This window comes from Mus musculus, chromosome 14 (genome assembly GCF_000001635.26).
Source record: "Mus musculus strain C57BL/6J chromosome 14, GRCm38.p6 C57BL/6J".
Lineage (NCBI taxonomy): Eukaryota > Metazoa > Chordata > Mammalia > Rodentia > Muridae > Mus > Mus musculus.
In genome coordinates this window covers 78,828,404-78,849,935 of record NC_000080.6, presented here as the reverse complement: position 1 = coordinate 78,849,935, position 21,532 = coordinate 78,828,404, and the positions used below count along the sequence as shown (strand labels likewise).

The window sequence follows — 21,532 nt, the reverse complement described above, 5'->3', positions numbered from 1 at the left end:
CCTTGTGATCCTCAGCGAGGCACTTTTTTTTTTTGTTTCCCTCTTTTTTGGGACTCATTCATTCCGACTATAGTATAGGGTTTTAACTAAAGCGATGACTTTCAGTTCTAAGAGTGCTTGAAACCGAGTCTTCTGTTAAAATTGGGAAGGAACATGGGCACAGGTTCTCCAGCAAGATTGTACACGTGTCTATGCCATCACGAGCCCTACTTGGCTCATGACACAAAACCAAGCCCTCGGGAGTCAAAGGTCAAGGTCAAGCACGAGTCTTAACAGCCCCCAAAGGCTGCAGCATAAACCTCTCAGTGTCCTAGAGTCTACGTGAGGATTCTTGTACAAAAATCTCCAGTGGGAGAAAACTGTGTTCCTAGGCATCAGAGACCTTAGTCCGGACCCCTAAGGTTTCAGAGTGGAGCCCAGGGGGCGCCAGCGCCTTGCCCCACATCACAAAGCAGCGAGGGCAGCGGCAGCGAAGGCGGAGGGCCCAGTTACCTGAGTCGGTCGCCCCAGAGTGCAGCAGCCTGACCTCCAGCCGCTGCTGGTCCCCGCCCGGCCTGCCCCGCAACACCTGCCGCAAGAGCAGCCGCACTCGCCGGGAGGCCACGTCCCCAAGGCCGCCCGGGGCTCCTAGGAGGAGGAGGCGTGACTGCATGGTGCAGGAGGCATGCGTGGGACCTCCAGGGGCTTCGGACAAGCACAGTCCCTGGACCGGGCAGGAGGCGATCGGCGAGCGGGACAGGAAGCGGCAGGGAGGCGGGTCCGCCGGAAACTCCTTCCCCCGGCTCGCCGGGCTCTGCGGGATGGGCCCGGCCCGGGGCGGAGGGCAGGCCGAGCGCCAGCCGGTAGGATCGGCTACCGGAGCCCGGCGCGCCGCCCCAGGCGTGGTCGCCCCAGGGACGCCCGGAGCTGGGGAGATGCCAAAGACCTTTAGCACAGTTGAGCGTATGCCCTGTTTCTTTCTTGGCTGCTAGCCTACTGTGTTATGATGCACTGTGGGCTTTCCCCTCGATACTGCTTCGGATCTTTTTTCAGAATGGAGAAAATATTCAAGAGATTCTGGAACTTCACCTATTTTAATTCGTTGTCATCTTCCCAGGGTTTCCACACCACAGGCATTGAAAGCTTCAGTTTAGCCTTCCTTTGCCGCTCCTGTTTTATCATCTTCTAAACTGCAAGAGGAAATGTTACACTATAATGGTGAATGAAAAAACGTTCAACTACCAGAAGGATCCAGTCAGGCTACAAGGCAAGGGTTATATAAACATAATTTATGTCTTTAGTGAGGAAAAAGTAGGACACTTGACTAAGGCTCCCTCCCTACCATGCATTCCAAAAGCAGCAGCAGTCTTCCATAAAGCAAACAAAGTCTAATGTAATTAGGCTGCCTCCCCAAAATGTCAAGAGTGAATTAACCAAAGCAAAAAGTTTTAATGAAGTTCTGCACAATGAAATCAAACAAACAAGATGCAGGCCTGGCTCTCAGAGAATGGCCTTGCCAATTCTAGACCTACCTGTATCTTACATCCATATTAAGCACCCACCTCCCAGGCACTTAAACTTCCCGAGGAACTAAACTTAGAAGTAAATGGAGGTGGCAGAGAAATAATTTAAACTAGTTTGGAGAAATCGAAAATAAAGGAGTGAACATTAAAGATGTCAAAACAGCATAATTATTACATGGATAGATTCTCACTATTTCACAACCACACCTGTTAGGCCTCAAATCTGAGACAACCAGCTATAGGAGGTGCCAGTTAACAGATAAAAGCTAACAGAGGTCCCTGTTAACACATCAAAGCTGGTACTAGCCACTAGATCCTCCTCCTATCTCTCCATTCCCACCTGTTACAGGATCCTCCTGGTAGAGGCACTCAGTCCCCTACTCTGAACTCTCCAACCCAGAGGCAGTACTATCTTTCCCCCAAGCTGCTCTTCCATCTACAATCCAGCCTCTTTGACTACTCTGGTCCTCTTTTGGTCTCCTGGTCTGGCTTCCTGGATCCTGGCTCTCTCCTCTCCCAGCTTCCCCTCTACACACACACACACACACACACACACACACCACCCTCACTCAGGTGTTCATTTTCACTCTGAACCCTGCCAGATAGATGCCTCTGCCTCTGTGTTTTCTCCCTCACATCTATAATGCACCTTCTCCACCCTCTTACCCAGGAGGAGTCATATCCTCTTTTTATTTTCTTTTTGTTGTTGTTGTTGTTGTTCTTTTTTTCCTTTTCTTTTCTTTTTTAATCCCTATGTGAATTGGGTTAATGGCAAACATGCAAGCAGCATAGAAATTTACAAATTGCTTTTCCTCCTTTGAGCCTGAGATAGTTGACCATTGTTACAGTCAAGTAGATTAGGTCTGGATTTGACTAAAAGACAAGGCTCTGACCTGTCTATGAGGGCATTTCAAGGAAGCAGTAATTCAAAGGGGAAGACTCTCCCACCCAGCATGTGCAGTACCTTCCTGAGGAAACTTAAAAAGAAAGAGTTGGAGGGAAAAGCCTTTCTCTTGCTTGCCTGTCTCTGCCTCTGGCTGATGAGGATCATAATTCACTGCCATGAGAATCCAATTCTCAAACAGAGACTGAAGACGAAGTGGCTTGAAAGGAGACCTCGAAACCTCCACCACCAGCAGAGAATGCTGAAGAACCCAGCCTTGTGGACTATGCAGCTACCAGGTTCTCCACCTCTCTAATGTACAGACAACCAATATTGGATTTCCCAGTTCCTACTGGGGAAACTAAACACCTTTGTGAAACATATATTCATTCAATTCATCCTGTTCTAGGGAGACTTGACTCATGCAGAGCACATACTCTATGTCATGAGATTGTGCTAAACACTTTAATTAACAATCTTATTTGACACAATTCACAAATAGGAGGTACTATTACCTAACTATTTCAGTTAGAGTTACTATTTCTCTGGTGAAACACCATCACCAGAAGAGAGTTTGCAGGGGTGATGTGGGGGAGGATTTTTTTCAGCTTACACTTCCAGGTAACTATCATAGGTCACTGAGGGAAGTCAGGACAGGAACTCAAATAGGACAGGAGCCCAGAGGCAGGAGCTGATTCAGAGGCCATGATGTTGCTTATTCATTTCCTTCCCCTGACTTCCTCAGCCTGTTTTCTTACAAACCCCAGGACCACCAGCCCAGGGGAGGCCTTACCCGTGTGGGCCTCACACATCAATCACTGATTAAGAAAATGCACCCACAGGCTTGCCTACTACAGCATGGCATAGATTGAGACACTGTAGCACATTCAGCCATTTACTGTTAGACAATGAAATCACATCAAATGCAGAAAGCAGGCATACCAACACATGTACACAGACTGATGTGTGTAAGATGCAGGCTCAAGGCTCTCAAACAATACTACACCTAGGAAAGGCCAGTGAGGCTTCACAGAGAATGCAATGTTTGAACTTGTTCTTCCAGGATGTACATTAGTAGATCCATATGCCTTTTCAGAATATTCAGTCAGAGAATTTGTTCCTGGTTATTTATATTAAAAATACAAGAGACATACTATATATTATAACTGAATTTTAAGAACACACTGAAGACCTATGAAGTAGCTCGATAGGTAAACACACTTGGTGCCAGTCATGATAACCTAAATTTGATCCCCGGAGCCTACATGATGGAAGAACAGATTTCTACTTACGATTTGTCTTGTGACCTTTATACATAAATCATAGTACACACACACACACACACACACACACTTGCGCACACTTGCGCACACTTGCACACACACACACATATGCACAAATAAACCAATAAAATACAACTTTTTAAAAAACTGAAATTAAGACATCATGTCAGTTTACAGGAAGTTGTGATGTATACAGTAAGAGGAAATATCATATGAGTTAAGAAAAAAACTGTTCTGTTATATCCAGAAAGAGAATTGGAAGCATGATGTCAACATCATTTGAACCACACAGATTCATTTCTATATCAGATATTGCTAAAAAAAAGAACTACATATTATTATCTTTATTTATTTATTTAGTTAGTTAGTTAGTTAGTTAGTTAGTTAGTTAATTACGTTTTTTGAGATAGGATTTCTCTGTAAAACAGTACTAGCTGTTCTGGAACTCACTTTGTAGACCAGGCTAATTTCAAACTCACAGAGAACCACCTGCCTCTACCTCCATAGTGCTGGGATTAAAGGTGTAGACCACCATGCCCAGCTGTTATAAACTAGTTTTATTTTCTTATATTTTGTATTTGGACAAACATAAAATTCTGGGAAAGAAATTTTACATATATATGCAGTCAAAATGGATCGCCTCAATGTAAAAAACAAAAAAACAAAACTCAGTTATGTTATGTGAATATGTTTTTGTTTAATCCCTGGTGGGGATAAGAGGCTGCTTCACAGTAGGTGATTATGATTTGCTTAGTGCACTAGCAGCAGAGAGTTTAATTCTGGGGAATCTGGACAGAATATAAATGGGAGAACCTCATGAGGGCCTGTGGTCATGAGCAAAGTCACAAGAAGGAAAAATTGGTTATCTTGATGACCAAAGATCAGACTTGCTCCCAAGGAGCCCACCATCCTTAATCAGCAGGAAGTAGTCTAAAGAAGTCTATGACCCCTTTCCTCTCTAACCTTCTTTCCCTCTTACCCAGTGTTGGGTGTTTGGGACGGATCAGGGTGGAATAAATGTTGGAAGGGTATGAGATATAAGAACCCCATACAATAGCTAAGAGGAAATATGACAACAGAGGAGTTTAAATCCAAGAGCCGCACAGATGAGGAATTATCAACTGGTTGATGACAAATGAAAAGAAGAAGAAAGGAGAAGATTCCAAGTTAATTTAAGGTTGTGATTCAGAGAAAACCAGATTCTGAAGGACAGGGATGTCCCTTTGAGAAAAGCTGACTTGGAAGCAAAACATTTGAAGTTAGAAAGTGAGCGGAATAGAAACAGGGAAGGAAGGGTCACTAAAGGAAGTAGTTTTCCTCTAACTAGTGTCTTACACTCCTCAATAAGAAAATGGGGCATAAACCATCAGTGACCATAGGAGCAGCAAGTCCAAGGACATCATTAGTTACTTCAAGGTTTGGTTGTTTTTGTTTGATTGTTTGTTTAGGTTTTTTAGGGGGCTTATTGTTGTTGTTTGGGTTTTTGTTGTTGTTGTTGTTGTTGTTGTTGTTGGCTTTTCAAGATAGAGTTTCTCTTTGTAATAGCCCTGGCTGTATATATTCACTTTGTAGACCAGACTGGCCTCAAACCCACAGAGATCTCCCTGTCTCTGCCTTCTAAATACTGGGATCAAAGGCAAAGACCAACAGCCAGGTTTGCAATTTCAGGTTCTTTTTCTTCTTCTTTTTTTTTCTTTTTTTTTTGGACATTTTATTTATTTACATTTCAAATGCTACCCCCTTTCCAGGTCTCCCCTCCAGAAAAGCCCTATCCCATCCCCCTTCCCACTGCCTCTAGAAGGGTGCTCCCCCCATGCATCCACTTACACCTGCCTTCCTACCCTGGCATTCCCCTACACTGGGGCATCGAACCCCCTCAGCCCCAAGGGCTGCTCCTGCCGCTGATGTCCAACAAGTTCATCCTTTGCCACATATGTGGCCAGAGCCATGGGTCCCTCCATGTGTACTCTTTGATTGGTGGTCCAGTCCCCAGAAACTCCAGGGGCTCTGGTCAGTTGACACTGTTGTTGCCCATGAGGCTGCAAATCCCTCAGCTCCTTCATTTGCTTCTCCAACTCCTCCACTGGGGACACAGTGCTCAGTCCAATGGTTGGCTGTGAGCATCCACCTCTGTATTTGTCAGACTCTGGCAGAGCCTCTCAGGAGACAGCCTTATCAGGCTCCAGTCAGCAAGCACATCCTGGCATCAGCAATAGTGTCTGGGTTTGGTAACTGTATATGGGATGGATCCCCAGGTGGTGCAGTCTCTAGATGGCCTTTCCTTCAATCTCTGCTCCACACTTTGTCTCCATATTTCCTCCTGTGAGTATTTTGTTTCCCCTTCTAAAAAACAATGAAGCATCCACGCTTTGGTCTTCATTCTTCTTGGGCTTCGTATGGTTGGTGAATTGTATCTTGGGTATTCTGAGCTTTTGGGCTAATATCCACTTATCAGTGAGTGAATCTTCTGACCTCTTCTTCAGTTTTTTTTGCCAGAGACCTGAAGTTCTTGTCATACAGGTTTTTATTTGTTTTGTTAGAGTCACACCAAGATATTTTATATTGTGTGTGACTATTGTGAAGAGTGTTGTTTCCCTAATTACTTTCTCAGCCCATTTATCCTTTGAGTTTGGGAAGGCTACTGATTAATTTGAGTTAATTTTATATCCAGCAACTTTGCTGAAGTTGTTTATCAGCTTTAGGAGTCCTCTGGTGGAATTTTTGGGGTCATTTAAATATACTGTCATATCATCTGCAAATAGTAATATTATGACTTATTCCTTTCCAGTTTGTATCCCTTTGACCTCCTTTTGTTGTCTAATTGCTCTAGCTAGAACTTAAATTATTATATTGAATAGAAATAGAGAGCGTGGTCAGCCTTGTCTAGTCCCTGATCTCCATTTAGTTTGATGTTGACTACTGTTTTGCTGTATATTTTCCTATATTTAGGTATGGACCTTGAATTCCTGATCTTTCCAAGACTTTTATCCCGAAGGGATGTTGAATTGTGTCAAATGCTTTTTCAGCACCTAATTAAATGAACATGTGGTTTTGTTCTTTGAGTTTGTTTATGTAGTGGATTATGTCGATGGAGTTCAGTATATTGAACCATCCCTACATCCCTGGGATGAAGCCTACCTGATCATAGTAAATGATCATTTTTGATGTTCTTGGATTTGGTTTGTGAGAATTTTATTGAGTATTTTTACATCAATATTCATAAGGGAAACTGGCCTTTGATGGGTCTTTCTGTGATTTTGTTATCAGTGTAACTGCCGCTTCATAGAATGGATTAGTTAAGGTTCCTTCTGTTTCTATTTTGTGGAATAGTTTGAAGAGTATTGGTATTAGTTCTTCTTCAAAGGTCTGATAGAATTCTCCACTAAACCCATCTGGTACTGAGCTTTTTTTAGTTGGGAGAATTTTAATGAATGCTTCTAATCCTTTAGGGGTTACGGGACGGTTTAGATGGTTTATCTGTTTCTGAATTAACTTTGGTATTTGAAATCTGTCTAGAAAATTGTCCATTTCATGCAGATTTTTCCACTTTTGTTGAGTATAGGCTTTTGTAGTAGGATCTGATTATTTTTTTAACTTCCTCAGTTTTTGTTGTTATATCTCCCATTTCATTTCTGATTTTGTTATTTTGGATACTATCTCTGTGCCCTCTGGTTATTCTGGCTAAGGGTTTATCTATCCTGTTGATTTTCTCAAAGAACCAGTTCCTGGTTTTGATTCTTTGTATAGTTCTTTTTGTTTCTGCTTGGTTGATTTCAGCCCTGAGTTTGATTATTTCCTGCTGTCTACTGCTCTTGAATGTATTTGCTTCTTTTTGTTCTAGAGCTTTCATGTGTACTGTCAAGCTGCTAGAATATGCTCTCTCCAGTTTCTTTTTGGAGGCACTCAGAGCTATGAGTTCTCCTCTTACCACTGCTTTCACTGTGTCCTATAAGTTTTTGTATGATGTGCCTTCATATTTATTAAATTCTAAAATGTCTTTAATTTCTTTCCTTATTTCTTCCTTGACCAAGTTATGATTGAGTATGGGGTTGTTCTGCTTCCATGTGTATGTGGGCTTTCTAGGGTTTTGTTGTTGTTGTTGTTGTTGTTGTTGTTGTTGTTGGTATTGAAGATCAGCCTTAGTCTGTGGTGATCTGACAAGGTGCATGGGATTATTTCAATCTCTTTGTATCTGTTGAGGCCTCTTTTCTGACTGATTGTCTGATCAATTTTGGAGAAGGTACCATGAGGTGCTGAGAAGAAGGTATATTCTTTTGTTTTAGAATGAAATGTTCTATAAATATCTGTTAGATACATTTGGTTCATAACTTTTGTTAGTTTCACTGTGTCTCTGTTTAGTTTATGTTTCCATGATTGGTCCATTGATGAAAGTAGGGTGTTGAATTCTCCCACTATTATTGTGTGAGGTGTAATGTGTGCTTTGAGCTTTAGTAGAGTTTCTTTTATGAATGTGGTTACCCTTGCATTTGGAGCATAGGTGTTCAGAATTGAGAGGTCTTCTTGGCAGATGTTTCCTTTGATGAGTATGAAGTGTCCTTCCTCATCCTTTTTGATAGCTTTTGGTTGAAAGTTGATTTTATTCCATATTAGAATGGCTACTCCAGCTTGTTTCCTGGGACCATTTGCTTGGAAAGTTGTTTTCCAGACCTTTACTCTGAGGCAGTGTCTTTCTTTGACACTGAGGTGGATTTCCTGTATGCAGCAAAATGCTGGGTCTGTTTATCCAGTCTGTTAGTCTATGTCTTTTTATTGGGAAATTGAGTCCATTGATGTTAAGAGATAGTTATTGTTGCTTCCTGTTATTTTTGATGTTATTTTTTATGTTTATGTGGCTATCTTCTTTTGGGTTTGTTGAAAGAAGATTATTTTCTTGCTTTTTCTAGGGTGGAGTTTCCCTCCTTGTGTTGGCATTTTCCATGTATTTAACCTTTGTAAGTCTGGATTTGTGGAAAGATATTGTGTGAATTTGGTTTTGTCGTGGAATACTTTGGTTTCTCCATCTATGGTAATTGAGAGTTTGGCTGGGTATAATAGCCTGGGTTGGCATTTGTGTTCTCTTAGTGTCTGTATAACATCTGTCCAGTATCTTTTGGCTTTCATAATCTCTGGTGAAAAGTCTGGTGTAATTCTGATAGGCCTGCCTTTATATGTTTCTTGACCTTTTTCCCTTACTGCTTTTAATATTCTATCTTTATTTAGTGCATTTGTTGTTCTGATTATTATGTGTCGGGAGGAATTTCTTTTCTGGTCCAGTCTCTTTGGAGTTCTGTAGGCTTCTTGTATGTTCATGGTCATCTCTTTCTTTAGGTTTGGGAAGTTTTCTTCTATAATTTTGTTGAAAATATATATTGGCTCTTTAAGTTGGGAATCTTCACTCTCTTCTATATCTATTATCCTTATGTTTGGTCTTCTCATTATGTCCTGGATTTCCTGGATGTTTTGAGTTAGGAGCTTTTTGCATTTTGCATTTTTTTGACTGTTGTGTCAACTTCTTCTGTGGTATCTTCTACAGCTGATATTCTCTCTTCTATCTCTTGCATTCTGTTGGTGATACATGCATCTATGACTCCTGACCTCTTTCCTAGGTTTTCTATCTTCAGAGTAGTTTCCCTTTGTGATTACTTTATTGTTTCTATTTCCACTTTTAGATCCTGAATGGTTTTGTTCAATTCCTTCACCTATTTTGTTGTGTTTTCCTATAATTATTTTTTTAAAGAGAGATTTGTTTAATCTATAGTTGTGAGTACACTGTTGCTGTCTTCAGACACACCAAAAGAAGTCATCAGATTCCATTATAGATGGTTGTTAGCCACGATGTGGTTGCTAGAGGTTGAATCAGGACCTCTGGTAGAGCAGTGAGTGCTCTTAACTGCTGAGCCATCTCTCTAGACCTTTCAGATACTTCTTTAAGGGAATTTTGTGTTTCCTCTTTAAGGGCTTTTACCTGTTTACCTGTGTTCTCCTGTATTTCTTTAAGGGAGTTATTTATGTCTGTCTTAAAGTCTTCTATCATCATCATGAGATGTGATTTTAAATCAGAGTCTCACTTTTCTGATGTGTTGGGCTATCCAGGACTCACTATGGTGGGATAACTGTGTTCTGATGATGCCAAGTAGCCTTGATTTCTGTTGCTTATGTTTTTGCCCTTGCCTCTCACAATCTGGTTATCTCTGGTGTTAGCTGGTCTTGCTGTCTCTGACTGTGGCTTATCCCTCCTGCAAGCCTGTGTGTCAGAATTCCTAGGAGAACAGTTCTCTCCTGGCCTTATTTGGGTGTGGAGAGCTGTGGCTCAAGATCAGCTCCGGGCACAGACAAAAACCTGAAGGTTTCTGTTCCTTGGTTCTTGTGTCCTCATGGCTCTGGGAAGTTCCCTCTTGGGTCAGGAATTTGAGCAGAAGTGGTGGTCTTTCCTGTCCTCACAGGTGTGTCAGCACTCCTTGGAGACCTGCTCTCTACTGGCCTTATTTGGGTATGGAGCACTGTGGCTGAGGATCAGCTCCAGGCATAGACAGAAACCGGAAGGATCCTGTCCTAGGATGCTCTTTGGTTCCTATGTCCTGAGAGCTCTGGGCAGGTCCCTGGTATTTCAGGTACTTGATAGACAGCAGTTCCCCTTTCCTTCTTGCTGATAGACTTAGAAGAAAATATGATCAAGGCTTAAAACAGAACCTGAATCAGTAGATGTACATTGAAGAGTTGAATGCAAAAAGTCTTGACATGAGATATCATTGGTTTATTTATTTATGAGGCAAGGGGTGAGATGTTATCTGTATACTGTGTGTTTTCTAGCATCCCTGATCCCTGACCCAATATGTAGGAACTGTACTTCAGTAGAACTCACTAGATCAGTAAGAATTAACACAAACCTTCCATTGATTATAAGGTTTTGGCAGGGGCAAAGAGACTGGCTCTCTTTATGTTCCTGGGTACAATTAGGATCCTCTGCCTGTTACTTACCACTATTTCTAGATAGATAATTGTACTCATTGTTACTCTCTTTTTTGGCCTTGTTCAAATGAAAACTCTCTAATTGTGTCAAAGGTTCTTTAGAAGTCTCTCTATTTGGTGGTTCAGTGTTTGAGAGATCTTGGGGGTCCAGTTTAATTGAGACTACTGGTCCCCCTACAGGATCGCCCTTCTCCTCAGCTTCTTTCAGCCTTCCCTAATTCAACAACAGGGATCAGCTGCTTCTATCCATTGGTTGGGTGCAAATATCTGCATCTGACTCTTTCAGCTGCTTGTTGGGTCTTTAGGAGGGCAGTCAGGATAGGTTCCTTTTTGTGAGTGCTCCATAGCCTCAGTAATAGTGTCAGTCCTTGGGGGTCTCCCCTTGAGCTGGATCCCACTTTGGGCCTGTTGCTGGACCTTCTTTTCCTCAGGCTCCTCTCCATTTCCATCCCTGTAATTCTTTCAGACAGGAACAATTATGGGTCAGAGAAGTGACTGTGGAATGGCAACCCCATACCTCACTTGATGTCCTGTCTTCCTGCTGGAGGTGGGCTCTATAAGTTGTAAGCTCTATAGAGGTGGGCTTATAGAGGTGGGCTCTATAAGAGGTAAGCTCTCTACTGTTGGGATTTTAATATAAGATCCCTCCCTTTGAGTCCTGGGAGTATCTCACCTCCCGAGTCTCTGGTGCATTCTAGGAGGTCCCCCCAACCTCCTATTTCCTGAGGTTGCCTGTTTACATTCTTTCTGCTGGCCCTCAGGGCTTCAGTCCTTTTCCCTCACACAATACCAAATCAGATCCCCCCCCACTTTCCTCCCACTCTCCCCCCCTCATCCCCTTTCCCTCACAGATCCCTCACTCTCTCCCTCCCTCCTTCCCTCCCTTCCCACTTGTGATTGATTTCTTCTTTCTCCCAAGTGGGACTGAGGCATCCTCACTTGGGCACTTCAGCTTGTTGAGCCTTTTGAGCTCTGTGGACCAGCTGATATGAGGCCCCCAACATACATACAGTAGAGGACTTCCGGTTCTGTGTTCATTCAGAGATGATGTACCTAACTCTCAAGAGACTGGAAGCCCCAGGCAGTTTAGAGGTCAGGTGGGGTAGGCGGTGGGGGCATCCATGTAGAGATGGGGTGGGGTGAGGAGGAGGTGTGGGATGTGGACCGACCAGTTGGAGGGTGGATTGGGGGTGGCAGGGAATGGAATATGGAGTGTAAAAAATACATTAAAAGTGAAATAAAATTTAAAAAATGAAATAAATAAAATGAAAACAATGAATTCATGAAATTTTTAGGCAATGGGCTGAACTACAAAATATCATCCTGAGTGAGGTAACCCAAATCACACAAAACAAATATGGTATGTACTCACTGATAAGTGGATATTAGCCCAAAAGCTAGGATTACCCAAGATACAATTCACAGACCACATGAAGCTCAAGAAGAAGGAAAACCAAAGTGTGAGTGATTCAGTCCTTCTTAGAAGGGGAAACAAAATACTCAAGGAAGCCAATAGGGAGACAAAGTGTGGAGCAGAGACTGAAGGAAAGAAGAACCAGAGACTGCCTCACCTGGAGATCCATCTCATATACAGTCACCAAATGCAGACACTATTGTGGATGCCAAGAAATGCATGCTGACAGGAGCCTGATATAGCTGTCTCCTGAGACACTCCCATTAAGGCCTAGGGAATTGTTCTGCTTTCTTTTCTATTTCACATCCCCATTCTGCCTCCTGAAATGCTACAAAGTATGCTTGCTAGTCAAGGTACTGGCTGGATCCTTCAGAACGTGCAATGGATATTCCTTTTGTCCATAGTTGCTCTGTCCCAGGCTGGCCTTGATCTCAGAGATATGCTTACCTCTGACTCTTGGGATTAAAGATGTCTTTCACTTGGCCTAAGCCTAAGCTTTTCATGTCCTCTATGCCTACTTTCTAAGTCTAGTAAGAAAAAAAAATGCCTTTCTTAACATAGTGTTACCACAGGCAGTTGCTTCTTAGACTGCTTGACATTATATCATGTGAAATTATATCTTTATGCAACTTAGAGTTGTCTATTATTTTCTGAAGTATATTCACAAGCTTATACATGAGGATATAAAAATTGGTAGCATCTTGACTTTTAAGATAAGGTCAATGGGAAGCAAAAAACAATACACATAATTATAGGGTGCCATGTGCCGTTTTGATATGCATAAGGTACCTGTATTGGTCAGAGCTCTCTAGAGCCACAGAACTTATGGAATGTCTCTATATAGTAAGGGAATTTATTGGAATGACTTACATTCTGCAGTCCAGCTAACCCAACAATGGGCAGCTGTGAATGGGAAGTCCAAGAATCTAAGAGTTGCTCATTTCCACAAGTCTTGGTGTTTCAGCTGGTCTTCTGTAGAAACTGGAACCTTAAAGAATTAGGCTTCAATAGATGGACTGGCAAGTAAGTGCAAGCAGGCAAAGAAGGAAACCTTCCTTCCTCCACTGTCCTTATATAGATAGTCCTCCATCACAAGGTATGGCCCACATGCCAAGGTGTGTACCACCACACCTGAACCTAATCTTTTCTTTACTTGGAAATTGCTTTGTCCCAGACTTGCCTTGAACTCAGACATATGCTTGCCTCTGGCTCCTGGGGTTAAAGGTGTATACCACTTGGCCTAGGCCTAAGCTTTTTTTCATGGCCACTGTTCGTGCTTCCAGATCAAGACCAAAAGCCCGTGTCTTCCACATCAATATCTGGATTACAAGTGTGCCCTCCATTCCTGCATGGTAGTTGATTCAAGTTATCCAAGTTGACGTCAGGGAATAGCTGTCACAGTGCCAATTTTTAAAAGAAGGAGGAATAATCTAATCACATACACCCACACCCAAACACACACATAGCCTCAGTCAGCTGGTCATAGCCACGCGGGACCCTGACAGATGCCTCTGCCTCTGAGAGTTTTCTCCCTCACATCTACAATACACATTCTCCTCCATGACACCCAGGAGCAGCCAGGTGCTTTCATTTCCTTTTTTCTTTGTCTTTCTTTTTTCTTTTATTTTTCAGTCAACCTCTATGTGATTTGGGTTAATGGCAAGCATGCAACAGCATAGAAACTTACAAATTGCTTCTCCCCCTTTCAGCCTGAGATAGTTGACCATTGTTACAGTCAACTTGATTGGGTCTGGACTTGACTAAGAGACAAGGCTCTGAACTGTAGGAAGCAGTAATTCAAAGGGGAAGACTCCCCCACCCAGCATGTGCAGTACCTTCCTGAGAAAACTTAAAAGGAAAGAGTGGGCAGGAAAAAGCCTTTCTCTTGCTTGCCTGTCTCTGCCTCTGGCTGATGAGGATTATAATTCACTACCATCAGAATCCAATTCACCACCAGCAGGGAATGCTGAAGAACCCAGCCTTGTGGACTATGCAGCTACCAGATTCTCCACCTCTCTAATGTACAGACATCCAATATTGGATTTCCCAGCTCCTACAATACAAACTAATCTAAACACTTTTGTGAAACATATATTCATTCAATTCTTATTGTTCTAGAGAAATTTGGCTAATGCAGAGCACATACTCTATGTCATGAAATTGTGTTAAACCCTTTAATTAACAATCTTATTTGACACAATTCACAAATAGGAGGTACTATTACTTAACTGTTTCAGTTAGCGTTACTATTTCTCTGGTGAAACACTATCACCAGAAGAAAGTTTGCAGGGGTGATGTGGGGGAGGATTTTTTTTCAGCTTACACTTCCAGGTAACTATCATAGGTCACTGAGGGAAGTCAGGACAGGAACTCAAATAGGACAGGAGCCCAGAGGCAGGAGCTGATTCAGGGGCCATGGTGTTGCTTATTCATTTCCTTCCCCTGACTTCCTCAGCCTGTTTTCTTACAAACCCCAGGACCACCAGCCCAGGGGAAGCCTTACCCGAGTGGGCCTCACACATCAATCACTGATTAAGAAAATGCACCCACAGGCTTGCCTACTACAGCATGACATTGTGGGGGTGAGCATTTTCTCTATTGAGATAGATTCCCTCCTCTCAGATGACTCTAGCTTGTATCAAATTGACACAACCCTATCCAGCACACCTACATTTTAGAGATGAAGAAACTGAGGCTCTGTTAGATACCACAGTCAAGGCCTTCTGATTTAAATTCAGTAGATCTCAGTACACACCAGGGGTTGAAGTATGTGGAATGTAAGAAGAATCCAAGGTAGTTTAACAAAATAAATGATCTAAGTGCTCTCAGAGTTGAGACAATGAAGAGATTCAGACACTGTAGTACATTCAGCCATTTGCTGTGAGACAATGGGATCACAGCAAATACAGAAAGCAGGCATACCAACACATGTACACAGACTGATGTGTGTAAGATGCAGGCTCAAGGCTCTCAAACAATACTACACCTAGGAAAGGCCAGTGAGGCTTCACAGAGAATTCAATGTTTGAACTTGTTCTTCCAGGATGTGCATAAGTAGATCCATCTGTCTTTTCAGAATATTCAGTGAGAGAATTTGATCCTAGTTACTTATATAAAAGCACAAGAGACATACTATATACTAAAGATGAATTTTAAGAACACATTGAGGACCTATGAAATAGCTCAATAGATAAACACACTTGGTGCCAATCATGATAACCTAAATTTGATCCCCAGAGCCCACATGGTAGAACAGATTCCTACGAGTTGTCTTCTGACCTTTATACATAACTCATAGTACACACACACACATGGGGTGGGGAGCAGAGAGAGAGAGAGAGGGAGAGAGAGAGAGAAATCAATAAAATATCATTTAAAAACCCACTGAAACCATGACATGATGTCAGTTTACAGGAAGTTGTGATGTCTACAGTAAGAGGAAATGTCATATGAGTTAAGAGAAAATTGTTCTGATATATGCAGAAAATGAATAAGAAGCATGATTTCAGCATTGTTAAACGAAACAGATTTATCCATATATCAGATATTGGTAAAAAAAAAAAAAAAGAAAGAAAGAAAAAAGAAAAAACTATATATTTGATCATTTTCTTTATTTATTGATTGATTCATTAGTTTATTTATTCATTGTTTTATCATTACAGTTTTTTGAGATAGGATTTCTTTGTAAAACATTCCTAGATGTCCTGGAACTCACTTTGTAGACCAGGCTAACTTCAAACTCACAGAGAACCACCTGCCTCTACCTCCAAAGTGCTGAGATTAAAATTGTGCACCACCACATCTAGCTGCCAAAAACTATTTCTATCTGTTGTTTTACATTTTGTATATGCACAAACACAGGATTGTGCAAAACAAACAGAAATATTTCTGTTCTCAAAATGGACAGCCTCAAAGTAAAAAAACAAAACAAACAAACAAACAAACAAAAACCAGTTATGTTTGTTTAGTCCCTGTTGTCAAAATGGACAGCCTTAACATAAAAAAAAAAACAACTCAGTTATGTTATGTGAATATGTTTTTGTTTAATCCCTGGTGGGGATAAGAGGCTGCTTCACAGTAGGTGATTATGATTTGCTTAGTGCACTAGCAGCAGAGAGTTTAATTCTGGGGAATCTGGACAGAATATAAATGGGAGAACCTCATGAGGGCCTGTGGTCATGAGCAAAGTCACAAGAAGGAAAAATTGGTTATCTTGATGACCAAAGATCAGACTTGCTCCCAAGGAGCTCACCATCCTTAATCAGCAGGAAGTAGTCTAAAGAAGTCTATGACCCCTTTCCTCTCTAACCTTCTTCCCCTCTTACCCAGTGTTGGGGGTTTGGGACAGATCAGGGTGGAATAAATGTTGGAAGGGTATTAGATATAAGAACCCCATACAATAGCTAAAAGGAAATATGACAACAGAGGAGTTTAAATCCAAGAGCCGCACAGATGAGGAATTATCAACTGGTTGATGAAAAATGAAAAGAAGAAGAAAAGAGAGGATTCGAAATTAATTTAAGGTTGTGATTCAAAGAAAACCAGATTCTGAAGGACAGGGATGTCCCTTTGTGACTTTGACACAAAAACATTTGAAGTTAAAAATGTGATGGGACTAGAAACAGAGAAGGAAAGGTAACTAAAGGAAGTAGTTTTCCTCTAACTACTGCCTTACACTCCTCAATGAGAAAATGGGGCATAAACCATCGGTGAGCACAGGAGCACCAAGTTGGCTGTCCAAGGCCATTATTGGTGACTTCAAGGTTTGGTTGTTGTAGTTGTTGTAGTTTGATTGGTTGGGTTGGTTGGTTGGTTTGGTTTTTCAAGAAAAGGTCTCTCTGTGATATTCCTGGCTGTCTGGATTCACTTTGTAGACCAGCCTGGCCTTGAACCCACACAGATCTGTGAGACTCTTCCTTCTCCTTCTAAGTGCTAGAATCAAAGGCAGGGTCACCACACCAGGTTTGCTATTTCAGATCCTTAATATACAGCAGTTCCTTTTCCTTCTTACTGATAGACTTCAAAGAAAATATGATCAAGGCTTAAAATAGAACCTGAATCAGCAGATGTACACTGAAGAGTTGAATGCAAAAAGTCTTGACATGAGATGCCATTGGTTACTTTTATTTGTTTATGGGGCAAGGGGTGAGATGTTATTTGTATATTGTGGGTTTCCTAGTATCCATGATCCCTGAGCCAATATATATGGACTGTTCTTCAGTAGAAGTCACTAGGCCAGTAACTATTAACACAAACTTCCCTTGGTTATAAGGTTTTGCCTGGGGCTAAGAGAATGGCTCTCTTCATTTGCCTGGGTACACTTATAGTCCTCTCCATGTTACTTACCACTATTTCTAGATAAATAACTGTACTCATTACTACTCTTTTGGGGGGGTGTTCAAATGAAAACTCTCTAATTGTGTCAAAAGTTCTTTACAAGTCTCTCTATTATAGTTTCCTGGGTGAGCCCCTCATCTGCTTTCAGCCTTCTTCCCCCATAAATCCCTGCTTTCTGTGGATATCACATAGCCCTTGCTGCTGGGATTTTCTGAACAGCCATGCGACTCCAATTCAGCTGCATGCAACCAAGTTGTCCTGATTGGACACTCTAGCATCATTGATCAGTAGATCAAGAGGAAGTGACTGTGGCCTTCACAGCCAATCCAATCACTCGGGCCCCCTTGGGAAACTCCCTGCACTGGCTCTCAGGGATGGTGAGGGCATTATACCTGAGAGAACTAATTGCCTTGGCACTCCCCTTAAGGCCTAGGGAATTGTTCTGCTCTCCTTTCTGTCTCACATTCCCATCCTGCCTCCTGAAATACTACAAAGTATGCTTGCTAGTCAAGATACTGGCTGGAGTCTTCAGAATGTGCAATGAGTGTTCCTTTTGTCAATAGTTGCTCTGTCACATGCTGGCCTTGAACTCACTAGATATGCTTGCCTCTGACTTCTGGAATTAAAGGTGTGTATGTACCACCTAGCTTAAGCCTAAGCTTTTCATGGCCACTATGCCTAGAGACCTGAATCAAAAGCCTGTGTCTTCCGGCCTTAAGATCTGGATAACAGGTGTGCTCTCCAATCCAGGTTTGTAGTTCATTTTGGTCGTCCACATTGACAACTACGAGTAGCCATCACAGTGCCTATTCATTAAGGGAGGAGGAATAAGTTCGTCCATACCTGATCACTTGAATTGAGATGAGGGGTATTGCAGAGCAAGCAGTACAGTGCTGGGTTTGACAGTACTGATGGAACAGGAGGACAATGGAAGGGAAGGCATGAATGTTCTCTCCATGTTCATATTGAATGTGTTACATGAATGGGAGACAAGGCATGAAAAGTCCATGCTCCCCTGAAATGGTCTAGTGCACATCACTGTGAATGGCAGCCTCCAGAAAGCCACCGTGAATAAGAACAGAGCTCCAGGATTTTCAACTGACAAAGCTAAGAATAAATGGAACCTGACAAGATGACACCCTCAGGAGACAGTGGTGTGATAAGAGACAGCTGAGTGACTTAAAGAGTGAATTTGGTGCTGCCTTGGCAACTAAGACAAGCCATGCGGAACTCAGAGTATGTGGCAGAGCTAACGCAGGCATCTGTCACCTTATTTTGCTCAGTGTGACTGTCAGTTGGCTTTGTCTCTAGATTGCGATGGCTTTGCAGGCACCACTATTATTGGAGAAAACCATGTGGCTACTAAGACACAATTGTTCTTCATTCTTCAAGCTGCTAAGCAGACATCCATTAACTGATGCTCATGAAGCTGGGACTCAAGGACATACTAAGTCACAAGGACTGGGTGGTAAGTGTGCCTGAGGAAGGATGAAGGGCAGGTGTGGACCCACTGACTACTCCCACATAAGAACATGGTCTGAGAAGTGCCAGCCACCACGTTCATGCTTGTGGAGGAGAAATGTGTCAATAAAATCTGGACACATTGTTCTGGGTGGCTCTGCATGCACCCTGTACCCTGTGAACAGCTTCTGTAGGCATCTCTGAAAAGGAGAAGGTTGTGGGCCTTCAAGTGGAAGTGGCAGAGGGGAAGAACATCGTATGAATTTTGTTTACTTCCCTGGATAATCTCTAAGGAGCAAAACTCTTGTTGTTAGGTTTTCCATTGTTGTGAAGAGACACCATGACCAGGCAACTCTTATAAAGAACAACATTTAATTGGGGCTGGTTTATACTTTCAGAGGTTCAGTCCATTATCATCATGGCAGGAAACATGTCAGTGTGTAGCCAGAGAAGGTGCTGGAGGAGCCAAGAGTCCTACATCTTCACCAAAAGGAAACCAGGAAGCTGTCTCATGGGCAGCGAGGAGGAGGGGCTCAAAACCCACCCCCACAGTGACACACTTCTACCAACAAGGCCACGTCTACTCCAAGAAGGCCACACCTCCTAATAGTGCCATTCCCTGGTCAAGCATATTCAAACCACCACAAAAAAAAAAACAGTATTTTTCTCCCATGCAACCATCAATGGGTCAGTATAAGTGCTCCTGAAGTGAAAGGGAACCTATCTCTTGAGTTGGGTCTGGAGGCAGAATCTAGAATTCAGGTGCCCTTCCTAAGCAGAGGTCAATACCCTGTGTACCAACCACTCTACAAGGGAGAAAAGGTGCACCAGTGACAAGGTGGGCTATGCTTCAAGGACATCCTCAAAGATCATCACTGCTGTGTGCCCTGAATACCTATCTCTGTGGCCAAAGCCACGTGAAGGCAGCTTATTCATAAGGCATCAGGATAGTCTTATATTATAGATGCTGTGCGTTTAAGTGGGAGGAGAAAGAGGTTCTCCAAGATGGCATGACCAAGATCTGAGCTGCTGAGACAAAACTGAGTCTCAGTTGCAGACGAGACCGACTTTGTAGCCCTGAGCTTCATAGTGATTTCCAACACAGCTCCCAACAGTGTCATTATTCACTATGTGCCAATAGGACCTTGTCCCTGGACAAGGTGTACCACATTGACTTGAGTGCTCTTTATTTTTTTGTGGACCCCCCCCCTTAGGTTTCTGAGGGGGAATGCTTCAAATATGTCCTCAAAGGCCACATCCTTGAGAGTAGGGCTGTTTTTTTTTTGTTTTTTTCAATTAGAACCAAAGGTCACATCCTAGACTTTTGCTCATTTAGCGCTGTAGGAGTCTGGCCTGGATTACCTACATGGACCAGGGTTTGACTTATTATCCATATGTTTGTTAACACTCATAAGGGTCCTAGCAGTATCGGTGCAAAGCATCTTCCAATGAGCCCCAGGAAGCTGGCATGACTCTCATGGATAAACTGGCATATGATGAAGATAGGTTTAAGGATCCCCACTGAGAATGCTATCCTGATGGTTCCTGTCAAAACCAAGTGTAATTTAAATAGTCATGGAAACTGATCTTTGAACCTCTAATTTTGGTTGAAGTACAGAACAAACTGGTAGATGTGGGTCCTCTTCTAGACAAAAGGGCTTGACAGGCTCAACAATTGTCACCAGGGCTGCAGGAGTGTGATGAAAAAAGAAGTGCAGAAATGGGGCACCAGGGAACTCTGCAGTTACCCATCAGGGAGACAGCATTCACACCTACATGTACTTTATTTTAGTGAAAATGACTTGGGAGAAGGAAGACCCTTAACACATTTTTTCTTTTTCCTCCTCTATTTCTTTTTTTACTTTAAAACGCTAAGAAGTGAAAAATCTTATTCTCTTTGGTATTTTCTTGCAAAATGACTTTTAGGATTTTTTTTTTTTTTTTGACAGAATCTCTCTTACACACACAGGGTACATAGACATCATCCCGGCTGTTCTGGAACTCACACTATAAACCAGGCTAGCCTCGATCTCAGAGATTTGCCTGCCTGCCTCTGCCTCTCTGCCTCTCTGCCTCTCTGCCTCTCTGCCTCTCTGCCTCTCTGCCTCTCTGCCTCTCTGCCTCTCTGCCTCTCTGCCTCTCTGCCTCTCTGCCTCTCTGCCTCTCTGCCTCTCTGCCTCTCTGCCTCTCTGCCTCTCTGCCTCTCTGCCTCTCTGCCTCTCTGCCTCTCTGCCTCTCTGCCTCTCTGCCTCTCTCTCTGCCTCTCTCTCTGCCTCTCTCTCTGCCTCTCTCTCTGCCTCTCTCTCTGCCTCTCTCTCTGCCTCTCTCTCTGCCTCTCTCTCTGCCTCTCTCTCTGCCTCTCTCTCTGCCTCTCTCTCTGCCTCTCTGCCTCTCTGCCTCTCTTTCTCTCTGCCTCTCTGCCTCTCTGCCTCTCTGCCTCTCTGCCTCTCTGCCTCTCTGCCTCTCTGTCTCTCTGCCTCTCTGCCTCTCTGCCTCTCTCTCTCTGCCTCTCTCTCTCTGCCTCTCTGCCTCTCTGCCTCTCTGCCTCTCTGCCTCTCTGCCTCTCTGCCTCTCTGCCTCTCTGCCTCTCTGCCTCTCTGCCTCTCTGCCTCTCTGCCTCTCTCTCTCTGCCTCTCTCTCTGCCTCTGCCTCTCTGCCTCTCTGCCTCTCTGCCTCTCTGCCT

The 21,532-nt window shown here is 42.9% G+C and overlaps 1 protein-coding gene and 1 pseudogene across 4 annotated transcripts in view; one reads left to right on the top strand and one right to left on the bottom strand.

The window, feature by feature from the left end:
• Vwa8 (von Willebrand factor A domain containing 8) overlaps positions 1-878 on the bottom strand; it is a 353,253-nt gene extending 352,375 nt beyond the window's left edge. For 2 of the 4 annotated variants that reach the window (NM_027906.1, NM_173758.3), the window contains exon 1: positions 493-758. In NM_027906.1, coding sequence (NP_082182.1) covers positions 493-652 — 160 coding nt within the window. In that variant the 5' untranslated portion in view covers positions 653-758. Of the gene's footprint in view, positions 1-492 lie in introns of all 4 variants that reach the window. The other 2 variants (XR_003950844.1, XM_011245038.3) reach the window with 2 other exon arrangements.
• Gm19098 (predicted gene, 19098) lies at positions 18,433-20,611 on the top strand (annotated as a pseudogene).